This window comes from Maniola jurtina, chromosome 4 (assembly GCF_905333055.1).
Source record: "Maniola jurtina chromosome 4, ilManJurt1.1, whole genome shotgun sequence".
NCBI lineage: Eukaryota > Metazoa > Arthropoda > Insecta > Lepidoptera > Nymphalidae > Maniola > Maniola jurtina.
In genome coordinates this window covers 12,795,775-12,822,530 of record NC_060032.1, presented here as the reverse complement: position 1 = coordinate 12,822,530, position 26,756 = coordinate 12,795,775, and the positions used below count along the sequence as shown (strand labels likewise).

General features: G+C 36.1%; 2 protein-coding genes across 6 annotated transcripts in view; both read left to right on the top strand.

Annotated features, from left to right (window-relative positions):
* LOC123881319 (protein obstructor-E-like) overlaps window positions 1-11,568 on the top strand; it is a 66,084-nt gene extending 54,516 nt beyond the window's left edge. For both annotated transcript variants that reach the window (XM_045930035.1, XM_045930036.1), the window contains 4 exons: window positions 2,782-3,021; window positions 4,800-4,988; window positions 9,799-10,010; window positions 11,368-11,568. In XM_045930035.1, the coding sequence (XP_045785991.1) occupies window positions 2,782-3,021; window positions 4,800-4,988; window positions 9,799-10,010; window positions 11,368-11,463 (737 nt within the window). In that variant the 3' untranslated portion in view covers window positions 11,464-11,568. The remainder of the gene's footprint in view (window positions 1-2,781; window positions 3,022-4,799; window positions 4,989-9,798; window positions 10,011-11,367) is intronic.
* Window positions 11,569-17,882: 6,314 nt separating this feature from the next.
* On the top strand, window positions 17,883-25,863 carry LOC123881303 (kynurenine aminotransferase). Of its 4 annotated transcripts, XM_045930014.1 has the most exons (11): window positions 17,901-18,003; window positions 18,193-18,357; window positions 18,957-19,110; window positions 19,467-19,593; window positions 20,380-20,489; window positions 21,940-21,991; window positions 22,101-22,292; window positions 22,937-23,103; window positions 23,646-23,832; window positions 24,633-24,796; window positions 25,567-25,863. In XM_045930014.1, exons 1-11 carry the CDS (start codon window positions 17,930-17,932, stop codon window positions 25,627-25,629), a joined length of 1,455 nt encoding a protein of 484 aa, XP_045785970.1. In that variant the 5' UTR covers window positions 17,901-17,929; the 3' UTR covers window positions 25,630-25,863. The 4 variants fall into 4 exon arrangements, with proteins under 4 accessions (XP_045785972.1, XP_045785970.1, XP_045785969.1 ...); XM_045930016.1 differs by lacking the exon at window positions 21,940-21,991 and having other exon boundaries at window positions 17,883-17,999; window positions 22,049-22,292; XM_045930013.1 differs by lacking the exon at window positions 21,940-21,991 and having other exon boundaries at window positions 17,902-18,003; window positions 22,049-22,292.
* The last annotated feature ends 893 nt before the right edge of the window (window positions 25,864-26,756 follow it).

The following is a 26,756-nucleotide window of genomic DNA, read 5'->3' as shown; positions in this document are numbered from 1 at the left end:
GTAGGTACCTCATTTTACTACAAAAGAGTAATTTAGCTGACATTTCCTTTACTTCTTACACCTACTCAACCGAGTCATTACCATAAGTAATGACCATCTTACGCCAATCGGCACTAGGCAGTTAAATAGGTACGTGTACAAACATAACCATAACCAAATTGTGTTACGTTATAGCCAAGGAGCTGTTGGATTTGGCTCAATTAAAATTAAAAGGTACTAGGTACACTTAGGTACTAGCTTTTTCCCGTAACTTCGCGTGGATTTAAATATTTTAGAATCCTGTTTTAATTCCTTAAAATCATTTCTTAGTGCAATTCTAGGATGCCTATGCCAGGAAAATTTCCTTCTTACGAATTTTTAGGTCCACCAATTTCAAGTCTGCGTACAATTTCTGTTTAACTTTATAAAAACTAAAAACCCCTAGATGAAGTCCGCGATGTGGTGGATTTAAGTTTATAAAAATCCCGTGGGAACTTTTCCGAAGTAAAAAGTAGCCTATATCACTCTCCAGGTCTATACCTATGCAAAAAAACATGTCAATCTGTTGCTCAGTTGCGGCGTGATTGAAAGACAAACCAACAAACCAACACACTTTATTTCCACCACATTTTTAGGGTTCCGTACCCAAATGAATAAGAATAAGAAGTGTTTATTTGCTAGAGTATGGTATAATATTCATTGGTATTAAATATTAGGTAAAATCACACATTCTGCCAAGCATGGCGTGCAAAGTTTATTGAATTTAAAGGGTACAAATACAAACGGAGTCCTATTAATGTCACTCTGCTGTCTGTCGAAATGAGTTACAAAAACTTGAAATTTTGGTGTAATATTGAGCCAAAACTAAAATTCAATTAAATTATTATTTATTTTTCAGGGATTACATGAAAGAGGAGCCGAAAAAAAAAAATTTTTCTTATCCTACCATGTTTAGAGCTCATTGAGTAGAGTACGAGTATATTTATTTATTTTTTTAATCTCATTTTTTGGGTTTTCGTTCACGGTTTATACTGCGATGTTCTAACTCGGTTAAGAAATATTTAATACAGCCAAAATATGTACGGAGCCCTTAAAGGGCGAGGCCCGACTCGCAAATGACCGGTTTTTTTATAATATTAGCACCTAGTGATGACTACAAAATTTTCCACCAACTGATTGACTATGACCATAACCAAATCGTCTTACGTTATGTGAGGTGCGCATGAGCAGGTGAAAGTTCTTCCGACTTATGCAATGCGCACACATCTCGACTTATGACATTGACTAGGCAATTCGCATGTCTCGACTCGATTATGTGTTAAATAAACGATGAATGATGTATTAGTTATGTCAATGATTTATTAGTTTTATTATAGAGACAGGTAGCCAGGTGAAGATGACCTGACTTCCTACTTATATGGGTCTTTTTTAGGGTTCCGTACTCGAAGGATGCGAACGAGACCCTATTGCTAAGCCTCCGCTCCGTCCATCTGTCTATCTGTCGGTCAGCGGGCTGTATCTCATGAACCGTAATAGGCAGAGAGCTGAAATTTTCACAGAGTGTGTATTTTTGTTCCCGCTCTTCAACAACAACAAACAATTGCAGCTTAACGTGAATGAATAGATTGCACCTTAATAATAATGTGTCATTTAGTCAGTTTATCCTCTTAAATCTATAGACTTAAAAGCTAAGTTACTTCGATTCACCAGACTTCGTACAGACGTAAAACTACGTGGAAGACATAAAAGTGGTTCTAAAAATATTGGAAAATGTAATGCTTCAAATGTATCTAATCCACTCACACATTTATAGCCTCGGCATCGCGTGTCGAGGTACATGCCTTTACATTTCCCATGATGGATAGCTTTTTGATAAGGGCATAGCTACAGCTACCTATTTTTAAAGTGTACCTAATTATTTGTCAACGTCACTACTCAAGCATCTACAGAATATCAGATGACAATGTGGGTTTGCTCACGATGTCTTCTTTTCTCGAATAATTTAGGAAGTAGGAAAATTTTTAGCGATAGTTGCATCACAAAGAGTTATTGTTATACTTTGACTTGCTCACCAAAAAAACAAATAAAGCAGGTGGCATAAATTCCTACTTCTAAGATTGTATATCAAATAATGGTAAAAAGGTAAAAAACCCTGAGTTTTCAGGAATTCTTGCGTAATAGGTTATTAATACCCAGAATACGCGCTTTCATTTAAAATTCCTCTTAAGATCCAAAGGAATTTGGTTATAATAAAGCTGTAATAAAAAAATCACGGTCCTTACCCTTGCCTTGACCCTCTTCAATTTGGGCCGGGTATTTCTGTCCAGGGTACTTTAGCGAGATATTAAGGGCTTTTGACTTGTCTCTTGACATTGGACCACCATAGCCTGGTGTCTGTATCTAACTCAATAGAGTTAGGGTAACTTGGTAGTTGGTGCGTATGGACGTAAACTATACACACTGCATATGTTAAACGCAGCGATAATTCGCAGTGCGTTTTTGCGAACCAAATAACAAATGGGGAGCGATAGCGCGCTCCCTGGTGCACTCCATAGTGACTCCATACAATGTGACTCGCTACGCTCTGGATTCAGAAAAGCGCCCTCGCCGTAAAAATATTATTTTGCTCCCTTATGATATAATCTACTATTGAAACTACTTAATGTTGTTTTCTATCCCGGGATCTTATGTTACAATAGTATTCAACTACTGTATGGCGTGTATATGTGCCGCGTACATACGCGCTAAGAAACACCTACCGTTTATTACTTGTTATAATTCACTACAGCGTTTCTTTTACAGCTCTCGTTGCCAGCTTAGCAGTAGTATCCTGTGCACAAGTTGAAGACCCATGCAAGACTAAATCAAGAATTGTCGCGGACGACAAGTACTGTGACAAATACTGGGAGTGTGACGGTGGCCAAGCAGTACAATACGACTGCCCCAATGGACTGGTCTTCGCTGGAAAACATCGGGGTGTGACGGAAGGGTGCGACTACCCTTGGAGATCGAATTACTGTGAATACCCCAAGGCGCAAATAAGTAAGTAAATCAAAACAAGACGAGCAGGAACCTATATAATTTCTTACTCATTCTAAAACTACTGAATCGAAAGAAAACTGAGACAACGAAGAGTATTGTAAATAAGAATTTTCTAAGCAAACGCGTCCCATCTTAGGCACATCTGAATGAATTTTCGTGTATCTATGTATAGTGAAGTAAAAAACGTTATTTATTATCATTATCATCAATAATAATTTATTATCATTATCATCATGATTATGCGAAAGTGTGCTAGTTTTTTCTTCAATCATGTCCTAACGGAGCAACGGAATGACGTAATTTTTGCAGACCTTGATAGTGACATAGGGCTTCTTTTTATCCCAAGGAACGCAAATTATTTTTGTAACTTTCATCAAAATTGGACCAGCGTAAGGGTTTCAAAGTTACGCGGTCTTAAAAATTTACATACAAATCTTTGAGCCCCTGTAATTTTAAAACTACATATTTTTAGAAAAATCTAAAACACCACAGACACAGATATTAGTTTCTAGAATATGTCTGCAAAATTTCATGGACTTTGGTTGCTTAATATTCAAATGAAATTGGAACTACGATTGTATGAAACGAGTGACGGAGAGAGCCCTGTTAAGCCATAAAGATATAGACGACGACGCGACGGGGTAATTAATTCCTCTTGTGTCATCGCGGTCACTCCGGCATCATGGGGATTATCCCAGCTTTAGTAATTACCTCCAATAATGGCCTATTAGGCCCATTATGTGCATTATTAATTACTAAAGTTTCACTCACACAAGATATAACTACCACTAACTACCTATCGTTTTGATTACAAGCTAAATATAGTGTTGAGTTTCAGAATTTATATCTTCATTCTTCATCTCTATTACTTTGTCTGATGTTAGAAATTCCGTTGATTATGATATTATTATTCATACTGATATTATAACTATGCGAAAGTGTGTCTGTCCGTTCGTCTGTCTGTTATCTCTTCATGGCCCATTTACTTAATCCATTTTACGTTTAATACAGAGATAGCATGCATCCCGTAAACTAACTTAGACTATTTTTAATTCCGGAAATCCAAGAATTCCCGAGAAATTAAAAAATAACTACGAGGACTTAGTTGCGGGAATCATTCACTATACCTAACATAAATTGCAAATTAGGAAATTCTTTTTCAGTATTATTGTTAACGAATTACACTTGAAAGTCTATAATTTCATACTAAATAGGTATATTACAAGTTACAATAAAATAGAAATTATTCATGCTACTGCAATGCTACATTACAAACCACTGACATAAAATCATCTTTGAGCAACGTGTGTTCAGAATAACCTATTTCAAAACAATATGTATTTCCATAGACTTAGAATTCTTATTGCTACCTAATGTAGGCTACAGGTATTTAAAAATCTTAAATACTGGCTGCGTCCACTTTTCTAGATCAAACAGGGAGGCCATCTAGTTCCAAAACTTTTTATCTTATATACAAATGATTCATTACCCCTATTATTCAAAAACCCATAACACAACTCTCTTAGAATTGTAACTATCTATCTTTAAATATTAAGTATACCTTTAATTACGTGTTTTCAATTTAAACTTAATTTAATTATTATAAGTGGTTATATTATATTGTGCTGTACACTATATTATGGGAAGACACTGCCTCCTGAAACACAGTTTTCACTTCATCAGGAGGCAGGGCCTCACACCAAAGTCTGTAAATAATGTTCTGTTCAGATAATAAAGATTTATTTATTATTTATTATTTATTTATAAACTTTTTTCAGATCCACCGATCGGCACAGAACACTGCGACTGGTTGTACGGCATCTTCGGACATGAGACCTCTTGTACAAGATACTGGACGTGTTGGAACGGAACTGCCACTGAACAGCTGTGTATCGGTGGTCTTCTGTACAACGAGAACGCACACTCCTGCGACTGGCCAGAGAACGTGGATGGGTGCCAGAAACATCGTAAGTGTCTGTTGGATCTCTTTTAAGTTCGAATAAAAAAAATTAAACTTTATAAAACAACAGTGAAGGTGAGCCGTGAGCCTGCTAACTTCTATGCTCATGGTACTTTGCTCCTCAAATAACATTTTCTAACATAGATGGCGCCTAAAGAGCTCTTCTTAGCATCAAATAATTCGACAAATCACTCCTACAGCCTGCGAAACAAAAACTTGACTGACAAACTAATAGCGCGGCAGAACAGACACCGCTTCCCAACTGGGAGGTTAAAAGATTCCATCACGCACATGATACCGATTAGTTTATACAATGTACTAGTATATGTATGTATTACTGTCATCATCGCATTCATCATAATAATTGTATCAATGTATTAGTGACACCGGGTGACGCGATAACCCAGAAATGCTTGCAACTCTTTGTGCTATGTCTGGTTCTTCTAAGAGCAAGAGCATACAGCGCTGGCATTTTCAGGACGGTTCTAGGCCCCTAGGGTATCTTTTGCATTTAACTATGGACTATTATATATCATTAGAGTAAGTAAATTCTTTTAAAAGTTAATCCTTACTAATATTATAAATGCGAAAGTATGTCTGTCTGTCTGCTACGTTTTCACGGCCCAGCCACTGAACCGATTTTAATGAAAGGTACAGACTTGGGGTACATCCCGGGTAAGGACATAGGCTACTTTTTGTCCCGGAAAATCAAAGAGTTTTGAAAAAACCGAAATCCACGCGGACTAAGCCGCGGGCATCCTCTAGTATGAGTATAAAATTAATTATTCTATTTTGTTAAAAACCACATTTGGCTGAAGTTATTTCACAGTCTGCTATCCTTATTTCATGGTCTGTTGGACGATCCATTTTACGTAAAGTAGGTACGTAATTCTATTCTATCTAATGTGGACGCTATGGTGTGTTACGAATACATATTTCAGCAGAGGCAGGAGTGACAAGAAAATTTAGCCATTTATATCAGTTTCTTCATTCACAAATCACAATACTTAAATTGTGATTTAATTTTCTTGATACTCAAAAATAAAGGGTTTCTTAAACAAAATATTGAGACAGCTAATCAACCAATTTTTTTTCATATACGGTTTTGTTCGGGTAGATATGTATTAGAAAACTAGAAATAATGGAATTGGAGATTTATTACGGAATCAGACGCATACTCATATATTGATTTATGCAATGCGCGTGCTATAAAAATCAGACACGCATGAGAATAACGTATTTATTGAGATTTTGCTCTACAATGAACGGAATGACATTTCCTGAGATCAAAGAAAAAACGTTTCAATAGTATCTCATATCACACAATATCGTTTCTACAAATATGTACGTAATATATCCAGTCAAAGTTTCCTAACTTTAATATAAGCCTATTCATATCCTCCTACAATATTAGACTCCCACTCACTGCAAGCATTTACCTAACTACGGTCTTTTGGGAATTTTCTGACTTTACTCCAAAAGTTAAGTAGTTTCTGCTTCCGAAATTGGTTTTCGCAATAAACCTAATAAGTTTCGTAATACACTAGGGTATAAGAAAAAAAATCTTACGTCATAGGTCAATCCATTAAAATAATGATCCTTCTCATAAGGACGTTATTGGCAATTTTCATAATCGATTCTTCAGCTGGAATACGAGTGGTGAATGGCATAGTTTCTCTTGCAACTTTCACCCTAATTACTATGAGCAGTAAAGCGTATAATGGCATACAGTCAATGGTTTATTGTGTTTTGTAGAGCAACTCATTTACTAAATAGTGACAAATGGTTTAGGAAGTTCATTAATTTTTTTTTTTTTGAAATATTTTTTTTGGTTATTAATGTTGTACATTACTTTTGTGTATGAGTTATGACAAATTACACTCGTATTTTAAAATCAAAGCTCTTTATTATTGCACTAACTAAATAAAACGGAAACTTAGGTCCATTTACAAAAGACAGTCTTGAAAACAATATATATATAATTGTATACTTAATATATTATGTCTAAATTGGTATGTCCTACCTTTTCCCATCAGAGAATGTCTATGTTCACTGCCCACCTCGGTTTTCAGTAACGGTCAGTGGTACCATAATCATCTATTGTCATACAACATCTCAATCGTATAGTATTGGAAGACGAGAAATCAGACCAATTTCAATGGAATGTCAGCTTTCGAACAAGTCAAACTAATAAAAAAGCTTTTAAAAATATGAAAGATGCCTACCTAATCCATTATCCTAAAATGTTTTAATGCGGGTAAATCACAAAGGCTCCCTTACCAACGTCCTTCATCCCTAATTCATCCCTAGGGATATAAGGATCGAAGCAACTTTTGATCGAAGAATGGCAAAAAAAATTCAACAGAGAATTAAATATTTTGTCGTTTCCTTGCTTTAATAAGGAAGAAATTGTTCATATTATTGAAGCATTTTAACTTTTAACTAAACAATAAGAAAAATAATATTTTTATCTTGGTTTGGTAGGAAGAAGGGATTGTTACACAATGTTTAAATAACTTAATTTCGTATGGATACAAGAGGTTGCGTGCTTTATTACGTGTACCACAGGGTTCGATGCAAGCTCTATTATCAGCAAACATTGAGACTAGCACAAGCATAAGTCTGGGTATTGAAATCACATTAATATAGTTAAACCTTTATTCATTCTAAGCAACTTTCGTAAGTTCGTAGTCTAATCAGCATGGAATCCACAATATGAAGACTATCCAACGTTAATTTCCAACGAACGCTAGATATTAACGACCAAATCCCTTCATCAGTGCTCGTTGAATCGGTATACATAGGTATAGGTTGTAGCCTAAACGGCCTAAGTAAAGTACGGGTCCCGAATTTAATTTATACAAAAGTTATGAAGGAATTCCCAGACGACCAACAATGACCATTGTTGATTCATCGCGGCATTGAATACGTAATTGGACGTCTGTATTCGATACGGGATCCCTTTAAGATTGCGGAACGTGGCTCGATTTTATATTAGGACCTTAGCTTTAGCTTAACGCGAAATTGAATCTTTTCTGTTTAGTAAATCTGGTGTATTTTTAATCAAAGGCTTTGGTCCTGTTGCTCGGTATTTATACTGTAGTTTGTATATTTTTGTCTTCTTTTTCTAGTCGCTATACAACCATTATATAGCGATGATAGCCTAGTGGAAAGTTGCTTAGTATGACGTCGACCTCCTAGTCCGGGGGTCTTGGGTTCGACCCCAGGCAAGTACTTTTTGTAACATTTTGTAATTATGTGCGTTTTAAGCAATTAAATATCCCTTGGTTTGACGGTGGTGATTATAAAAACATCGTGTTAAACCTCTGCATGGCTGAGAGTTCTCCATAAATTCTGTCTTCCTCTCTCAAATTCTGCCAATCCGCACTCTTTGCCAGCGTATTGGACTATAGAATAGAATAGAATAGATTTTTATTCAAATCAACTTTTACAAGTGCTTTTGAATCGTCAAATGATTTACCACTGGTTCGGAATGCCGTTCCTACCGAGAAGATCCAGCAAGAAACTCGGCGGTTGCTCTTTTCAATTGTTCAAGTTCTACGGCCAAACTCCTCTCATTCTGAAAGGAGACCTGTGCTCAATAGTGAGCCGGCGATGGCTTGATGGTGATGATATAACCATTGGTGATTTCTTGTCTGGTCAAATCACTGTAAACTGTCATCATCATCATCATCATCATCATCATCAGCCTGTGGACGTCCACTGTTGGACATAGGCCTTCCCTATAGAGCGCCACCACACCCGGTCCTCAGCCTTCCTCATCCAGCCACTTCTCGCCAGCCGCTTTATATCTTCGGTCCATCGTGCTGGAGGGCGTCCCACACTACGTTTCAACCGTTGGAAATGGTAGAGGTAGAAACTTGAAAGAACTTAGATTTTTTTCGTTTCCAAGTAATCTATTTGTATCTAAATTCTTATTATTTAAGTATATCTAAATTCCTCTCGTTTTCTATTAGCAGATCCCTTAAGTCTTTTCTAAACTATTAGCCGATCAAAAGTTTGTATAATCTATGGGGGATTTTACTGTCTTAATTCCAAGTTTGTTTCGTCTTAGTTTGCATAAAAAGTATAAAAATTCTCAAGTAAAATAAATAAAAGTTGCTGCTGAAATGAAAGTGGCTTCGCCCACACGTAGGTCGATATTTCAGAAAATTACTTTGCTAGATAGATTCAATTCCGGTATGAGAAGATTGGAGCCATGATATGGTTGTAAAATGTGTGCTGGAAATATCCAAACTAGATATTCCGAGAAGATTAATATCTAATAATAATATTAAGTATTATTATCAAACGAAAATAGCAATATGTTCAGAAATACGTAGTAGCATTTGTTTTTCTTTTTATAAAAGTGGGTTTTATTATATTAAACGCAGCAAGAGAATCCTAGACCTTAACAAAGTGGTGATAACACTAATCTACACCACTAGGTGTAGATGTCGTAGTCCGGGGTACAATCTCGAGAACGCGAGTCTAATTTTTCGGAGATATTGCGGTTTTAGCAATTAAATACCACTTGCTTCAACGGAAAGGTTCCAGGTTAGTCCGCTTCCATTTTAGACTGCATCATCACTTACCACCAGGTGAGATTATGGTCAAGGGCCAATTTGTATCTGAGTAAAAAAAAGGAAAACGTGAGGAAAAGCATGAGCATGCCAGAGACTTCTCCATAATTGTCTCAAAGGAGTTTAGGTAAAATCAGCCAATTCGCACTTGGTCAGCTTATCTGTGAAGGTTATCGATTAAACGAGGGTAACATTCTCAATGCTCGAAGCTCAAAAAGCTGTTTCCTTTCCCAGCTCTCTGCAACGAAGACCCCAACGGCAACGTGCCCCTAGGCAAGTCCTGCAACCGCTACTGGCAGTGTCAGGGAGGCTACCCTCGTCTGCAGCGCTGCCCAGCCATGCTGGTGTTCGACAGGCGCTCTCTGAGATGCGTGGTACCACCCACCGAAGACTGCGAAATCCCTACCACCACCACACCACAGCCGGAGGAAGAAGATGTAAGACAGGTAATTTTTTTTTAAAGTTTAAGTGATACTTCTTTTCCGGTGTTACGAGACAGCAATACCCTATAATATGTAGAGTGTAGACTGATTACGAAAATTATGTTCACTTTCATTTTCAAAATGTTAAATGTATTTTTAGAGATCCGTAACTTAAGGGTAAAAACGGAGCCCTATTAATGACACTCTGCTGTCTGTCTGTCTGTCCGTCTATCTGTCTATCCGTCTGTCTATCTTTCCGATTGTCACAGGTCTCTACCTAATAGATGAAATGAGTTACAAACCTGTTCTATTAATTTTTTTTAGGAGAGCTATAAATATAAGTGCCCTTTTCGAGGTTTCTTGGAGTACTGCTTAAGATAACATATTGCGGTATCCAGTTTCAAATCCAAGATGGCGGACTATCATTTTGTGAATACCATGGAGGTTAGAGAGAAGGAGAACGATCGCTGTAGAAAATAGTGTCCCCGAAATACGGACAAAATAAGTGAGGCGCTGCGATCGCTAAGTTGTCTCAATAAAAGCGGGCTGTTGTGCGCTAATTTGAAATGATTAACCTTAATTTCAACAATTTCTTGAAAGCTTAATAAAGATTGATTTATTTGAAAAAAAAAACCATGATTAATTAAGCAAATAATAATTTTACACATTCAATATTTCAATGTGCTACTATGAAGATATTACCTTTGGTTCTTTAAATAATGATGATTGACGTAAATTGTTTTTCACTCTATTTTTCCGATCAGATGCTAAACCACTTGTACATCCACGCACAATACAATATTTCACCATTTTTTAATGTTTCTTTTCGTCAAAAATTAAAAAATTACGGAGCACGATTATTTTCTCACCGATGCCGCGAAGAAAATTTATACATTATGCAACTAACTTCATCTACTTGTACTCATAAACAGCTAACTTCACAGATACTCCTTACCGACGACAGCGCGGCTGGTGGCTGAAAAACGAATTATAAATTCTACCAATTTTCAGGGACAGGCGCGCTAATGCTTTAGCGCGTAGCGATCGTTCTCCTTCTCTCTAACCTCCATGGTGAATACTTTACAAAAAAAATTAGGCAATTTCCAATAAAATCATTCATTAATAATGATCGATTTCTATATTTATTGCCTTCTTACTAGGACATAAGGCATAAGACGGGCATGATGAATAAAAAAAAATTGCGGGCGGCAAGTCGTCTTTGTTTTTGACAAGAACTTGATGTCCAGCTTGATGTCCAGTCCAGCAGATATTGATTTGATAGCTTTGAAAATACGATTTTTGTTTTAAATAGCTCTAAATTAGTTCAATTTCATATTTTTATATGTATCGACATCATAAAAGTTGTTATTAATATTTTCAGGGTCAAAAACAACCATCAAAAAGGCCAATTAACCAGCAGCATCAATACCAAGAAGAAGGAGAATCACAACAAGGTCGTCAGAGAATAAGGAATTAGGAAATACATTTTTCGAATATAAGTGTACTTAATTAGTTTCTAAATATTTCAAATGGGCATAAAATCTCTCTTTAAGCACCAAATTTTCCAATAATAGGCATAATTGAAAATAGATCCCTTAACACCCACACTCCATACCAAAAATAAAACGAACCAAAAAGAAGCTATAAAGGCGTTATTCCATTAGAATTGCGATAATTAAAATGAGAGATACATTTTTTCCGGTTGAGTTGGTACTTTTACCTATTTAAGCTCGGAAAAAGGCGTTATCTTACAGCCGGCAGCCCAGAAATCAGAGTTCTGCATTCTGCGTCCACAATACCTTGTCTATGCGATGAATTAATGCATGAAAAAGTTGATAATTGACCGGGACCATCATAGAAGCCAATGTAAGACCACGGATACATCTGTAAGTTTTACCCACGTAGGGAAGTAGCTTACACGATTTACTTACGACAAAACTAATGTAAACTCTATTAAGTACATTTACATTAGTTTTGCTGTCAATTAATTACGTAAGTAAGTAGCTTACGTGAGTAAAACTTACAGATGTAATCGCGGCCTTAGATCATACTTGTTCGAACGAATATAAAACCATAAACTGAGAACTTGCCTTTGGCCTTTGGCAGTGATAATCGGATAGAAATTTTTGAAATTGATAATTGTAGTGACCTTATTAATAAAAATCTGCATAGATGTCTTTGTAATCATTAAAAATATGATGTAGGACGTCACGCTGAGCTGTACCTACTATCATTGCGTTTGGTTTTACAGATGAATCTTTCTTTCTAATATCGCTTTAGCGTCGCGTTTTAGTGGAATAACGCTCTTATACTTAACAATTAACTTTGTCTCAATTGATTCTATTTAACTATCGTCATCCATTTTTTATGAGATTTATTGGAAGTCCATTTCTCCGATTCGCCTTTAATTAATAATATTTATGTCTTTATTAATTAGTCTTACCTACTCGTAGTTCTATCGACTGTAAAAACTTTTTTCACTGTCAAAGAATACTCATTTAATAGTAAAGCATTAGTTGTCAATCTTATTAGAATAGTCAAGTTATTGTAAGTTTATATTATTGTGTTTATTTTAAGGCAATAAATATAATTTCCAATACCTATTTGTATTTTATTTTTAAAATTCGATTATTACCCCCGATTGCCAGCTGGATATATTATATAACAACGATAAGAAATCAGCAAAGATAATAATATTTAAGTAGTAGCTAGGTACCCTAGGTACCGTATCACATGTGGTACCAAGGTGGTACCAAGAATTTTTTAGGGTTCCATATCTCCAGAGAAAAAGAACCCTTATAGGATCACTTTGTTGTCCGTCTGTTTGTCGTGTCTATATCAAGACTCGTGAAGCCTATGGGTTAGGTACTTCCCGTTAATCTAGGATTATGTTCTAGGATCATGAAATTTGGCAGGTAGCAATGTCTTGCACTAATGCTCGAAGGTAAAAATTCTAAAACCGTAAATAAATTATCTAATGTAAAGCCATCCATGCCATGTAAAGTAATAAAGCCATCCCTAAAGTGATTTTCTTGGCATAATAATACGGGGCGGTGTCTGCCAAGTGCCAATCCAGATAGATTAGTGAACTATAATAAGTCTTTATTATAAGCGCTTTTAATTTTAAGGGGACATTCATTCTCAATAATGAACCCGGATAGAATAAAATGATGATGATGAAATAATACAGTAGGCTCTCAGATCCTTCCGCATATAAATCTTCTTTACAGTAAATAAATGTTGAAAACTAAAACCCGACTGCGATCGTCTTAATAAACTCTAAAATATTAGAGTAAAATATAATAAAATTGTAGAAAAGTGGTGTCTGTACAATGGAAATATATAAAAAAAAGTAGCAGGGGTTGTTATTATATCGATGCCGAACCCAAAATTGTAATAATTTTTTTTTGTCTGTTTGTCTGTGTGTTTGTGCACGCTAATATCAGAAACGGCTTATTCGATTTAGATACGGTTTTCACTAATATATTGTAATAAGCTTCACTTAACATTTAGTGTTTATTTCATGTCAATCGGTTCATAAATAAAAAAGTTATGTCAATTTAAAGAATCACGGCGAACATTTTTAACGTACAGAGTACGTACTACACTCCTCGCGCCTGAGCGTCCGTGGCTATATAAAGCGCGCTGAGAGCTATTCCACGCGAACGAAGTCGCGGGCACAGCTAGTATTAGAGTAAAATTGTTTTTCTGCACCTTGGTATATTTTAATGTTATTGTACATTTATATAGGTACATGAGCTCATTTTCTCCTCTTTCATTTGACATCCCACTCGATATAATAGCAAAAAAATTTTTGGAGACCTCCACTTTTTTGATGTAACACCCGTTTGGTCAATTTTTTTCGTATAAAATATAGCCTATGCCACCCGGACTTTTATGACGAATCGATTGACACCTCATTCATCAAAATCGGTTCAGTAGTTAAGGCACTACGGTGGAACACACAGAATCTGGATATAGGTAAACATACATACATACATAAACTGCTAAAATCATAACCCTTTCTTTTGGCTTGACCGCAGTCGGGTAAAAAATACCTAAGCATTTGTTACGGGTTATCTTACACATTCATAGCAAGTTACAAACACTTTATAGGGTCGGCCACAAAACGAAGGGCGTACTACCGTAAAAGTGTAGTTTTCATCCTTTATATTCTTTTTATTTCGTTAAAAGCCATTAACTTCAAGATCAGTGCACTTAGTACTTGCGGACCTACACTGGATATAGCCAAGTCTCTTCGAGATGAAGCTGTTTAAACGAAAAAATCGCATTAAGATAGGCCCAAAAGATTTTATGGAAACTTGTAACAAACAAACAAACAAACAACTCTCTGGTATGAATCATCATGATCAACCCATTTCCGCCCCACTACTGAGTACGGGTCTCCTCTCAGAATGAGAAGGGTTTAGGCCCTAGTCTGCCACGCTGGCCCAATGCGGATTGGCAAATTTCACACACCTTTGAAACCTCTAGAACTCTAAGGCATGCAGGTTTCCTCACGATGTTTTCCTTCACCGTTAAAGCAACTGATATTTTATTGCTTAAAACGCACATAACTGAAAAGTTAGTGGTGCGTGCCCGGGATCGAACCCCCGACCTCCGATTGGGAGGCGAACGTTCTAACCACTAGGCTATCACAGCTTAGGTATATGAATGCAGCTGGTATGAATACTGACTAGTATAACCCACTTTGGTTTTTATCGGTTATGATAAACCCATCGCCGCCTCACTATTGAGCACTTGTCTCCTCTCAGAATGAGAACTTGAGAAGGGTTTGGCTACTGTCCACCACGCTGGCCGTGTGCGGATTGGCAGACTTCACACACCTTTAAAAAACATTATGAAGAACTCTCATGCAACAGGTCCTTATAAACATATTATGTATAATAGATAAATGTTATCTAGATACTAGAGTCTTAGGAATAACGTAACAATTTATATACTTAATCTTAACATACACTTTAGTATACCTAGACCCTAGACAATTCAGTTTTAATAGGACCTAACACGAGACCTAAAAGGACTAAAGTAAATTAAATTTTTATCGGACGAAAAAGCCAAGCGTGCTAAAATACCCAGGGGTGGCGTGAAATAATTAGAGTCGCCCACAGAATTCTAAATAAAATAATAGAAATGGAAGGAACATACTGTTCTTTAACACCGATACTACGTTTTGTCGATTTTTAGGAACTTATCACCATTATCCATACTGATATAATAAGTATTATAAATGCGAATGTATGCCTGTCTATATGTCTATCTGCTAGCTTTTCACGGTCCATCCGCTAAATCGATTTTTACGTTTGGTACAAAAATAGCTTGCATCTCGGGGAAGGACATTTATGATACTTTTTGTCCCGAAAAGTCCAGAAACAGAAGAATATACGAAAAGACATTTAAATAAATAGCGACTCTTATAACAACACTGTGCAATACAACTGGCACAGGACTGCGGCCTAACATTTAACCAATGCCTCTCTTTCTGTCACGTAAACTTCTTATCTCTCTCCTCTCTCATGAGGTAAAAGTAAAACCTACACGAGAGGTGCGCCACACCGCCCGCGTAGGTAAATTCTCGGATCACATGACCTTGTCTTGCCTACTGATTCGCTAACTCAGCGTCTTTACACCGATTCTATCATCATATTTTGACATTTATTTATAATCCTTTGAAGGTTTTCTATGAAAAGTTATTTTCATGTCACTCAGTGAAGCAGCAATGTAGAAAGTAGAAACCAGTAATTTCTTCTCAAATAATTAAACTCTGAATAAGCAAATCACTGCTGCTAGTTTCACTAAGGTTCAACACCCTTGCCATTTCTCCTATTCTGAATTCCTTGGAGTCGTCTCTAAATTACGGAGGTTCATTAACAATTCAGCCAAAAATACCTACTCTCTCCTTCCAGCCAGCTTCTCGGTAGAGAGACGTTTTCTCGTTACTTTGTGGGCGCTTCAAACGAAAATTATCGTCGATCCTAACTAAATGAGGTTTTTCTTTCCACCCTATCATATTTTAACAGCGCAGAAGAGTGTCACGTAGTTTTAGTTTCGCATAACGAACCCTATAAGTATGTTATTTTAATGGTTTCGCCATAGATAATAATAGTAAATTAAAAATAAGTCACGCAGTAGGCTATATTTTTTTAACACTTTACCTTATACTTTTATCCCGCGACTTCATTCGTTCGATTTACCCTTTTTAATTTTCCAAGTCAAGTTTCCAAGAATTTGTCAAAATTCGTTTCTTAGAAAATTTCTAGGGTTCTCGAGGAATCGTCATCTCCACCCATCACCAGCCCACTAATGAGCACAGGTCGCTCTCTCAGAATAGTTTAGGCCAGAGTCCACTACGCTAGCCAAATGGGGATTGACAGACTTCACTCACGTTTGAGAATATTATGGAGAACACTCATAGCTCACGATGTTTTCCTTCAGACACAATCCAGTCTCGAATTAACTCTAAGTCTGAGAGAAGTCAAAGATTGCTATAAAAAGCAGTTTATTAAAAGCTATACCTATTTACCTACCCCTAATCGGATATTAAGCGGCATTGTACTGGAACGCTAAGTTACCTGGCGGCAGGATGGTACCTAGCAGCCTAAACCTCCTACCAGACCAGTCAATTTAGAAACTAAAAACTAAATTGCTGTATCAGAATGAAATCTGGAACCTCCCTCTTGTACTTGACTTACTTGCTTACCACTGCCTCAGGCAGGTCGTCGTTCCATTATCATCGTCATTATTATCAACCAATAGATGCCCACAGCTGGACATAGTTCGGCTGGTTGTAGGGATTTCCTCACACCACGGTATTGCGCCGCCTGAATCCAGCGGCACCTTGCGACTAGTAACTAGCTGATGTTGTCTATCGCCTTTCTAACACCGTGGGACCCTGATGTAGACCTATCAGTTTTTCGAACTAGACACTCCTCATTTCTGATTTGATCACGTAGTTCTGTGGTAACGAAATAAAATAGCAGATCAAAGAATTTTTTTATCTAGTTTCGCATGTTTCTGATAACTCCGTTCACGCCACAAGAGTCTTGAAAGTTTAGATTTAGTTGGAAACTACGAACTTGGCTGGCGTATTCGTTTAACTCTATTCTTGGACAAAACTTATTTAGACCTTGGTCTCACGGTTCCACAAAAAGATAGGTACCTATAATAATACCTAAGCATGAGACGTACAGACTAAAAGTGTTTTAAGTTACTAACTGATGTCCGTGATTTCGTTAGTATGGATTTAGATTTTTAAAAATCTCGTGGGAACTCTCTGATTTTCCACGATAAAGAAGCCTATGCCACTCTCGGTCATTTACTTACCTAAATGTTTTTATGTAAATAATTAGGAGCACTTCATACGATTTTGCGTCCCAAAATAATAAGTAGTTAGATAACTACCTAAGGTAGGTAATGAAATGATAGATTATCTGAAAACACCCCAATAATGAAAACAGGTGCTTTCATAGTACAATAAAGAGCTTCCAATATTTGCTAGCTAAAGTTTTTTCATGGATCTAAAGACTGCAATCTGGCAAGTGGAACCACTGTCAATGGTGCAGCTTTAAAAGACTATAACCCAGAACCAGGAAGACATTATTTTAAAAAAAAATACTCGTTTTTATTCTGTCGGTCTGTCAATGTCATTGTCAGAATGTCAAATTTAAATGTGGGAACTTCGTCTGTGTTGGTGTTAGCTGGCGGGCGTGCTCTGTCTTTTTTGAGTGTTTTTTTGGAAAGCACTCTAAGGGGGTGCCGTGCGTATGTCAGCGAGCGCTGGCACAGACGGGGTACATACTTGTATAGATTAACTAACTTGTTACAAATAACTACAAACTTGACATTGGCTAATCTTTGTAAAGCCAGACGAGAGAGAAAAAAAAAATTAAATGTCAAAATCATCCGTTTTTGACGTTTCATTCATGAAAGTGCATGAATGGTTATTTTCCGGCCCGTTCAGCAGTGTATTAATTATAAATAATTCATCGAAAGATATGTAAATTTCTTGTTCTTATCAATAGTTTTAAGTTAGTATTGCTATTATTTAATTCTACATCACAATCTGGAGACACTGAAATGAAACTTATTTGCTCCGTCATTCAACTTTGTTTACAATTTACATTTAGATAAGTTTTAAATCTCTATAATACAGTTTATCTCATAAAAATTGTGTTATCATGTATAGGTGGAGAAGGTCTCTTATTGCCGCGTTGAAAGATCACAGTAATTGTGCAATAAAACAACGCAATACAAGTAATAAATTAGTACAAAGGGAAATAAGTATAAGTGCAGTTATGTGTGATAAATTCAAGCTTCCTGCTCGATATGGTGCCGGTGAGAAGAGTGTATGGTGAGTTTAAGTCATTCTTTCCTTTTTTTTTATAATTTCTGGCTTATAAAATGCCAAGTAGGTATAGAGGATATGCATGGAGTATGTTCAGTATGGTCAATTGCTGTGTTATGTTATACTAAAAGTTATGTAATTCCTCTAATAGAAATTAATGTTACATTTCCGGCAATGATATCATATACCGGCGAATATCCAACATATTTCAAACTTATGCTGAAGCCATATTGTGGCTGAGTAAAAATTTAAAAAAAAAATACTAGCAGATGTTTGTGGAGTATTATTAGGATCACCCAATTTGTACATTTTGTAGTTGAGTTAAATTCAGTTTGCTTTGTAACATTTAAAGAAAACACTCTCTGCCACTATATGCCTTGAACCGCACAATATAATTTTTATTTATTTATTTTATTTATTTATTTATTTTTTCAAACCTACATCTATACTTGAATGGGCGCGTTTGGAACCCTTGTAGCTTTAGTTTTAAGTTTACGTAGTTAATTATCACCAGTATAATATTATCATCTTACAAATCCAAAAACTGTTTATCAAAAAGTTCACTAGTGCTTCTTTGACTAAATGATTTGACTGTAACTTTGTAGGGTTGAATACATCCAACTGGCAGCTGAGTACAAGCCAGCCGTAAATCTTGGTCAAGGATTTCCTGACTACCATGCACCGGAACATGTCACCAAAGCTCTTGCCAATGTTGCCACGGGTGAAAACCCTTTGCTCAACCAATATACCAGAGGATTTGTAAGTAAACAATTTGTTCCACACAGCATACTTGTCTCTGGGACTGTATGTAAGCTAGTTGTACAAAATAGAATAGAATAATTTTTTATTCAAATAAACTTTTACTGTCAAGTGCTATTGAATTGTTAGATTATTTTAACACTGGTTTGAAATGCTGTTCCTACTGAGAACTAACAAGAATCTCGGTGGTTGCTCTTTTCAAATGAAACATAAACATACCCACACTATGGAAAGTATGGCTAATTCTATTGTACACAATTTCTAAACTAAACTAAGTGACAGGTCTAAATCCAGTGCAATCCTTTTCTGCAAGATGCAGCATATGATATATTAATGTACATAACCATTTATTACAGGGTCACCTAAGACTAGTACAAAATCTGGCCAAACTCTACTCACCTTTGGTAGGTAAAGAATTGGATCCAATTAATGAAATCTTAGTAACATGTGGTGCATATGAAGCATTGTTTTCTGCTATCCTTGGTATGTACAAGTGTAAATTAAAAATTTATAACACCCCCGACAAGTGAAGGTTACAGTAACTAGAAAAAAGCTGATAACTTTCAAACGGCTGAACCGATTTTCTTGGATGATAGCTAAGAACACTCTCGATCAAGCCACCTTTCAAACAAAAAAAACTAAATTAAAATCGGTTCATTCGTTTAGGCGCTACGATGCCACAGACAGATACACAGATACACACGTCAAACTTATAACACCCCTCTTTTTGGGTCAGGGGTTAAAAATTACTTATTACATTTCATTAGCAACTTATTAAATTATAGAGATATTGCTAAAAAACTATAGGTATACATATGTATATATATACTCATGTCAAATAACTGATGGACATTCACTACTGTAGGAACTTCCCATACTCCACAATCTTGTGCCTGTGTTCAGAGACTATCTAGTACCTATGAATAGTTTGAGTTTATTTTGGACTCTTCTCAGATAGAATGTATGAAACTATAAGGCTTCATTGTTTTGCTATAAAATTAATTATGAAATAACCTTAAAAAGTAAGGGTAATGATACCTATTATTTAAAGGGTTTGTTTTATTTTTTTGAACAGATAATTTTTGTTTAAAACAGAATCACAAAAAAAATTAACTGTTTTTTTTAAACAATGTAAAAACTGATTTTTCTTCTTATTTTGTATAATGGCTTTTAGTACTGCCACACCAGCACAATGCACTGTTTGATTTTATATTTGATAAAATCACAGATTTCTTTTATCTATGGGTAAAATGAACTGATTTTTTCTAGGTCATGTGGAAGAAGGTGATGAGGTGATAGTAATTGAGCCTTTCTTTGACTGCTACGAGTTTATGATCAAGACTGCGGGAGGCACACCTAAGTTTATTGCTTTGAAACCTGTGAGTGCTCAAATGTTTTGAAAACTTAAAGGCGCAACGCACATCTGTTCAATAATCAGGAGCATAGGTTTAATGAAACTGCCCTTACCCGTACCCTTTCCAAGTTACCGCTCCATCTTAGGTTGAAATCTATAGAACGCACTTGGACCTTGCTTAGACTTAAGTTTCACTTAAAAAGTGACAGGTATAAATCTGTCACTTTTTAAGTGCCAGTTTGCCAGTGGTAAAACGCTGTCTCGTTTTAAAAGTGTCTTAAGCCAGAGCAAAGTCCAAGTGCGCTTTATAGATTTCAGCCTTAGACTGCATCATCACTTACCATCAGGTGAGATCGCAGTCAAGGGCTAACTGGTATCAGTATAAAAAACACCTGCAGCACAGTATGTGCTGCAAGATCTGTGTCTGCAGTGGAGTGAAACCGAGGTGCAGCGTCTTTTTTGATAACAACTTGAACTTAGTCTTATTTTCTTTGACACACAGTTCAAATTGGTATAGTGAAAAAATCCAATGGGAGACGGAAAGGGCGTCCGCCGTCGCTCTTTAAGTCGTCGTTCTATTCCAAAATATGCATAATGATTAGTTTGATTTGTTATCAAAAAAGATGCTGTGCTTACTCCACTCAGTGAGTGCGGCCGCGCCCATATTATTTTCCTGTTTCCCATTAAAACAAAACTACAAAAGAGAACAAATAAAATTTTGAATAGACATCTTTTAGGCAAGCGCATTCCATCTTAGGCTGCTTGATTACTTGCCAGCCAATTGCAAACATTGCAACCAAGCATAAGTCTAGATACATTAAAAAAAACCTTAGTTTTAATACGACACCGAAGTCGCGTGTTCATCTGTTTGATGACCTTATTTTCCTCTATCTGTATCAATTAACCTTTGACAAAAATATAATCAGTATCCATACATATATTATTGATAATCTATGTTGTAAATGGGTTATGGGGGTCAACGAGCAACTGTTTGTGTATTTTGTAGCCAAGAGAGCTTTCTTAAGAGGGCCATAGTTATTTTGAAGTCAATATGCTTAGTTTGAGATTTCACATCTCAGCCAGCTTTAATACAGTTAGAAAGCCCATATTATAAGAATTTGATAGAAATAGAAAATAATGTCAAGTAACTTTAAGCAAAAACTCAATACCACCGATTTTCACTTCGCTACGTTTCCGCTTGGAGCGCTGGTTGCAGATGTACGAACCAAGTTGAGCTTTAACACAAGGCTAATAAGGTCCATTTTACTTAAATTTTGAAGTATTTCGCGCTCGAATTCTATCAACACTGGTGAAATGTTAAATCTTAGACTAAGTCTGTAGGGCATGTTTGTAAAACTGTTTATAAAAGCCCAGCAAAGGAGAAATGACGTCAGCCGACTGGGTTCTAGACGAGAATGGTGAAATGTTAAATCTTAGACCAACTATATAGGGCATGTTTGTAAAACTGCTTACAGAAGCCCAGCAAAGGAGAAATGACGTCAGCCGACTGGGTTCTAGACGAGAATGGTGAAATGTTAAATCTTAGACCAACTATATAGGGCATGTTTGTAAAACTGCTTACAGAAGCCCAGCAAAGGAGAAATGACGTCAGCCGACTGGGTACTGGACGAGAAAGAACTAGCGTCTCTATTCAACAGTCGAACCAAGATGCTGATACTGAACACGCCGCACAACCCAGTGGGGAAAGTTTTCACTGCACAGGAGCTGGACACTCTAGCGGCTCTGTGCAGAAAACACAATGTGCTGTGCGTGTCTGATGAGGTGTACGAGTGGATGGTGTATAAACCTCATAAACATATTCGGATAGGTGGGTGTATTATTATTTTCAAAAATATTTTATGCTTCACTAGATGATGCTCGTAACTTCGTTCGCGTGGATTTAGGTTTTTGATCGCTGATTGTCCGGGATAAAAAGTTGCTTATGTCAATTTCCAGGATACAAGCTATTTCTGTACTAAATTTTATATAAATCGGTTAAACTGGTAAGCCTTTAAATATCCCGTGGGAACTCTTTTCGTGTCGATTATCTGGGATAAAAAGTACCTACCCATCAAAATGGGTTAGTTGTGGTTGGTGGGCTGTGAAAAGCTAGCAGACAGACGAACAGATAAACACACTTTCGTATATATAATTTTAGCATGTAAATCCGAATACTGCATAATACTTACGTAGATATTAGGAAGAAAGTACTACATAATGATAGTCGCAAGCTTGTACAGAGTTGCACACCAATATAGGTTAGTTGCAGATTCGTACAGGGATTGTTGCACACTTATACAGGTAAGTTGCAGGCTTGCATAGGGTTTGTTACATAGAAATATGTACAATTGAGAAAAGGTAGAGACAGCTTCAAATAGATCACTCATCTATTGGTGACAACTTTCTGATGTTACCAACAACCCTGTGTATGATGTTATCAGTATGCGCCTCACATAAGTATAAAATTTACAGCAACTTTACCCGGTATGTGGGAGAGGACCATCACAATCGGCTCAGCCGGCAAAACATTCTCCGTGACCGGCTGGAAGACGGGCTGGGCTTACGGACCGGCTAACCTTATGAGAAATTTGCAAGTTGTCCACCAGAACTGTGTCTACACTTGTGTCACTCCTATACAAGTTAGTTGCAATTTCATATAGATTGTTGCATATAAATACAGGTTAGTTGCAACTTGCAACATGTACGGATCAATTAAATCATTCTTCGTAATTTATTTTTTATGAGTAAATTAGCTGATGCCCGCGAATTCACTTGAGTAGATTTTTTTTAAATCCTGAGGGAACTCCTTGATTTTCCGGGATATTAAGGTAGCCTATGTCACTTAGCACTCTCCAGGTCTTTAACATACTCGTAGTTAAAGACCTGGAGAGTGCCAAATGACATAGGCTTCCTTTATATCCCGGTCAACGGGTTCACGCGTTTTTTTTGATACTATATCCATTATCCATGCAAAAAAACGCTTCAATCCGTTAACCCTTTGCGACGTGATTGAAGGACAAACCAATAAACTAGCAAACACACTTATATGGGTAGTGATTGTTTTAGATTTTTTAATTTTAGCATGATTCATTTTGTGTCAAAAAATAAAAAAAAAATAACTCTTAACAAAAGCTTAGGTATATGTAATGATTAAAATAATGCAATGGTACTTTTTTTTCAGGAAGCAGTAGCGCGTTCGTTCGAGTTTGAACTGGCTCGGTACAACTCCCCGGAGTGCTACTTCTTCTCTTTGGCCGAGGAGCTGGTCTCCAAGAGGGACTATCTTGTCAAAGTGTTGAAGGATAACGGCTTCAGTCCCACTATTCCTGATGGAGGGTACTTTATCATGGCTGACTGGACTAAACTTGGTAAGTATTTCTGTGTGGTTTAAAACAAACTGAAGAGTGTAAAAATTTCAGTCAAATCTGCTTAAAATCGGTCAAGTGTGAGTCGGAATCGATCTATAGTACAAGAAATAACGCTTTTTATTTTTAATTTTTCACTGTAGCTATTTTGAAATTTTTATTATTTGTTGTTATAGCGGCAATACAAATACACATTCTGTGAAACTTTCAAGTGTCTACCTATTACGTTTAACGAGATATAGTCCGCTGACAGACTGACGGACGGACGGACAGCGGAGGCTTAATAACAGGAACCCATTCACTCTCTTCAAGTACAGAACCCTAGAAATCAGCAGGCTATGCGTTCAAACTAAGAATAGGAAAGTCAATAACCTTACTGAAGTCAAAGTTCGCTCTTTAGCGCCTTAGAATTTATTGAAAAAAAAAAAAACAAAAATATATATTTCCAGTTAAAACCTTGCAATATGATGGGAAATTCCTGTTTATGAATCACTTTTGATTGGCTAACGATGCACACTTATAGCAAAAAGACATCCTAAATCAAAAGATAAAACAGTGTGTTAAACCGCATATTAGTATAACGGGGTATACTTTTAATATTCCTGTACATTTAATTTAGTTTTTCACCAAATTCAATATTTATTAAGTAACTACAATAATTTAATCTGTGAATAGATTTTAGGAAAATGTTGAGTACTTTTAACATTAAAAGACCTAGGATTAGGCAAATACTTCTCCCCCCCCCCCCCCCCCCCTTCAAGTGATATTACATTACTAAATACATTATAATTAAATGTTTTTAGAGAATAAAATAGATCTGAAACAGGAGCCAGACAAATACAAAGACTATCGCTTCACTAAGAAATTCGCAAAAGAGGCAGGAATCCTCACTATACCACCGACTGCGTTCTACTCTGAAGGGCATAAGGATTTAGGAGAGAACTTTGCTCGATTCTGTTTTATTAAGGTAAGATTTTCGATTTGGAGACAAAGATACAGCAGGGTGGTTTGCTAACTAAATGTCTAACTCGGAATAATAGCCACTGAGCACATTTGATTTGTTCATTCATTTGATCATTTGCTGATTCACTGAGCGATGTAAAATATACTTTTTGTAGAAAACCTTCAATGGATTAAAAATAAATGTCAAGTGAGCTCGGTGGCCATCATTGTGTTAGACACTAAGTTAGCGAATCTTCATCAAAGTTCATTAATTCAGTAACAAACATACATCCATCCGTATATACAAACTTTCGCATAATATTTCATATCGCTTTTTCATAATACTAGTAGGATATCTATACATATAATAAAATTGTAGAAAAGTGGTGTCTGTACAGTGGAAATATATAAAAAAAAAGTAGCAGGGGTTGTTATTAGATTGATGCCGAACCCGAAATTGTAATTAATTTTTTATTTGTCTGTTTGTCTGTGTGTTTGTGCACGCTAATATCAGAAACGGCTTATTCGATTTAGATACGGTTTTCACTAATATATTGTAGTAAGCTTCACTTAACATTTAGTGTTTATTTCATGTCAATCGGTTCATAAATAAAAAAGTTATGTCAATTTAAAGAATCACGGCGAACATTTTTAACGTACAGAGTACGTACTATACGCCTCGCGCCTGATATGCTGCCCGAAAAGTCACTATTCCACGTGAACGAAGTCGCGGGCACAGCTAGTGTCAAATATGTGTAGGTATCATATTACAAATATTTTAATTTATCATTACAGAAAGACGAAAACCTTCAGCTGACTGCGAAACTACTAAAGGAGTGGAATGCTAAGAAAAACTAGATTATAAAATAATCTAGTATATCTTGTGTTATACAGGCTGGCACAAAAAGTGACTTACGAATATAACTCGTCCTAATAAAGAAACGAATCGAAATGAAGCATTGCTAAGAACTCCATCTCACTCGCACATTATACATAGATACAATGTGTAAAGTGATAGGTAATGATTGGCGCCGCTATTTTCGATTTGTTTCTAAGAGGCTTTATTTGTTTAAAATATACAAGGATCTACAACAAAAATATTAAACTTGCTCCAAAAAAATTTTTTGACCTACCTGTTTAGTTTAGTACATAGTAAAGTGATGGTTTAGTATGTACTTTATTTTGTTAGCAACGAACTCACTGCCAACGAAAATGTTTTATCTATACATCACCTTTAGGTATAATCTATTATGAATTGTGATGCATTTTAAACCAACGGACAGACCTTTAAGAAAAGATACCTTTAGAAGACAATATATTGAATTTGTATGTATTATTCTAGAAAGGCGCATATTCTACAATATTATTATTATTTGATTCTTTATTTGAACCAAATTATAGGTGTCTTCAGCTATTTCAGCTTGACATCCTGAAACTTTCTTGAGTTTATGTGGATGTAATTGACTCTGTATTGCATAACAAAGTCACAAACCATATTTTTCTGATATCATTAACTACTACTATAATCTAAATTTGTGAGAAAAATGGATGACTTCATGAGTCAAGGGTCATAAATAATTTTCGTGAAAATTTTTATGAACTAACTTTGAAAATTGAGGCTTTATATTTTTTATAATGATAATTATTTTTACGTTTTGGCTGACTTCTGAGATGTATGCTCAAAATGGATTTAATACATCCCCAGGGATATGATAAGTGATCACCTTTAATCCAATGATGATACCTTTGGTCTTATAAGCGGGATAACCTGGGCATGAGTCCCGCCGCAGGGGCAATTTAAGAAAAAGGAGTTTTTTAGTTTCATCAAAATTGGTTCAGTGATATTCAGCATTTTATTGAACTATGTAATAATTTAAATAAATAGGTGCATGGCACTGAATGTATATTAATATTTTTCTAAGAGGTATATATATCGAATTGTTATTGTTTCTATGTTTAAGTTTATAAATTGAATAAAATCATAT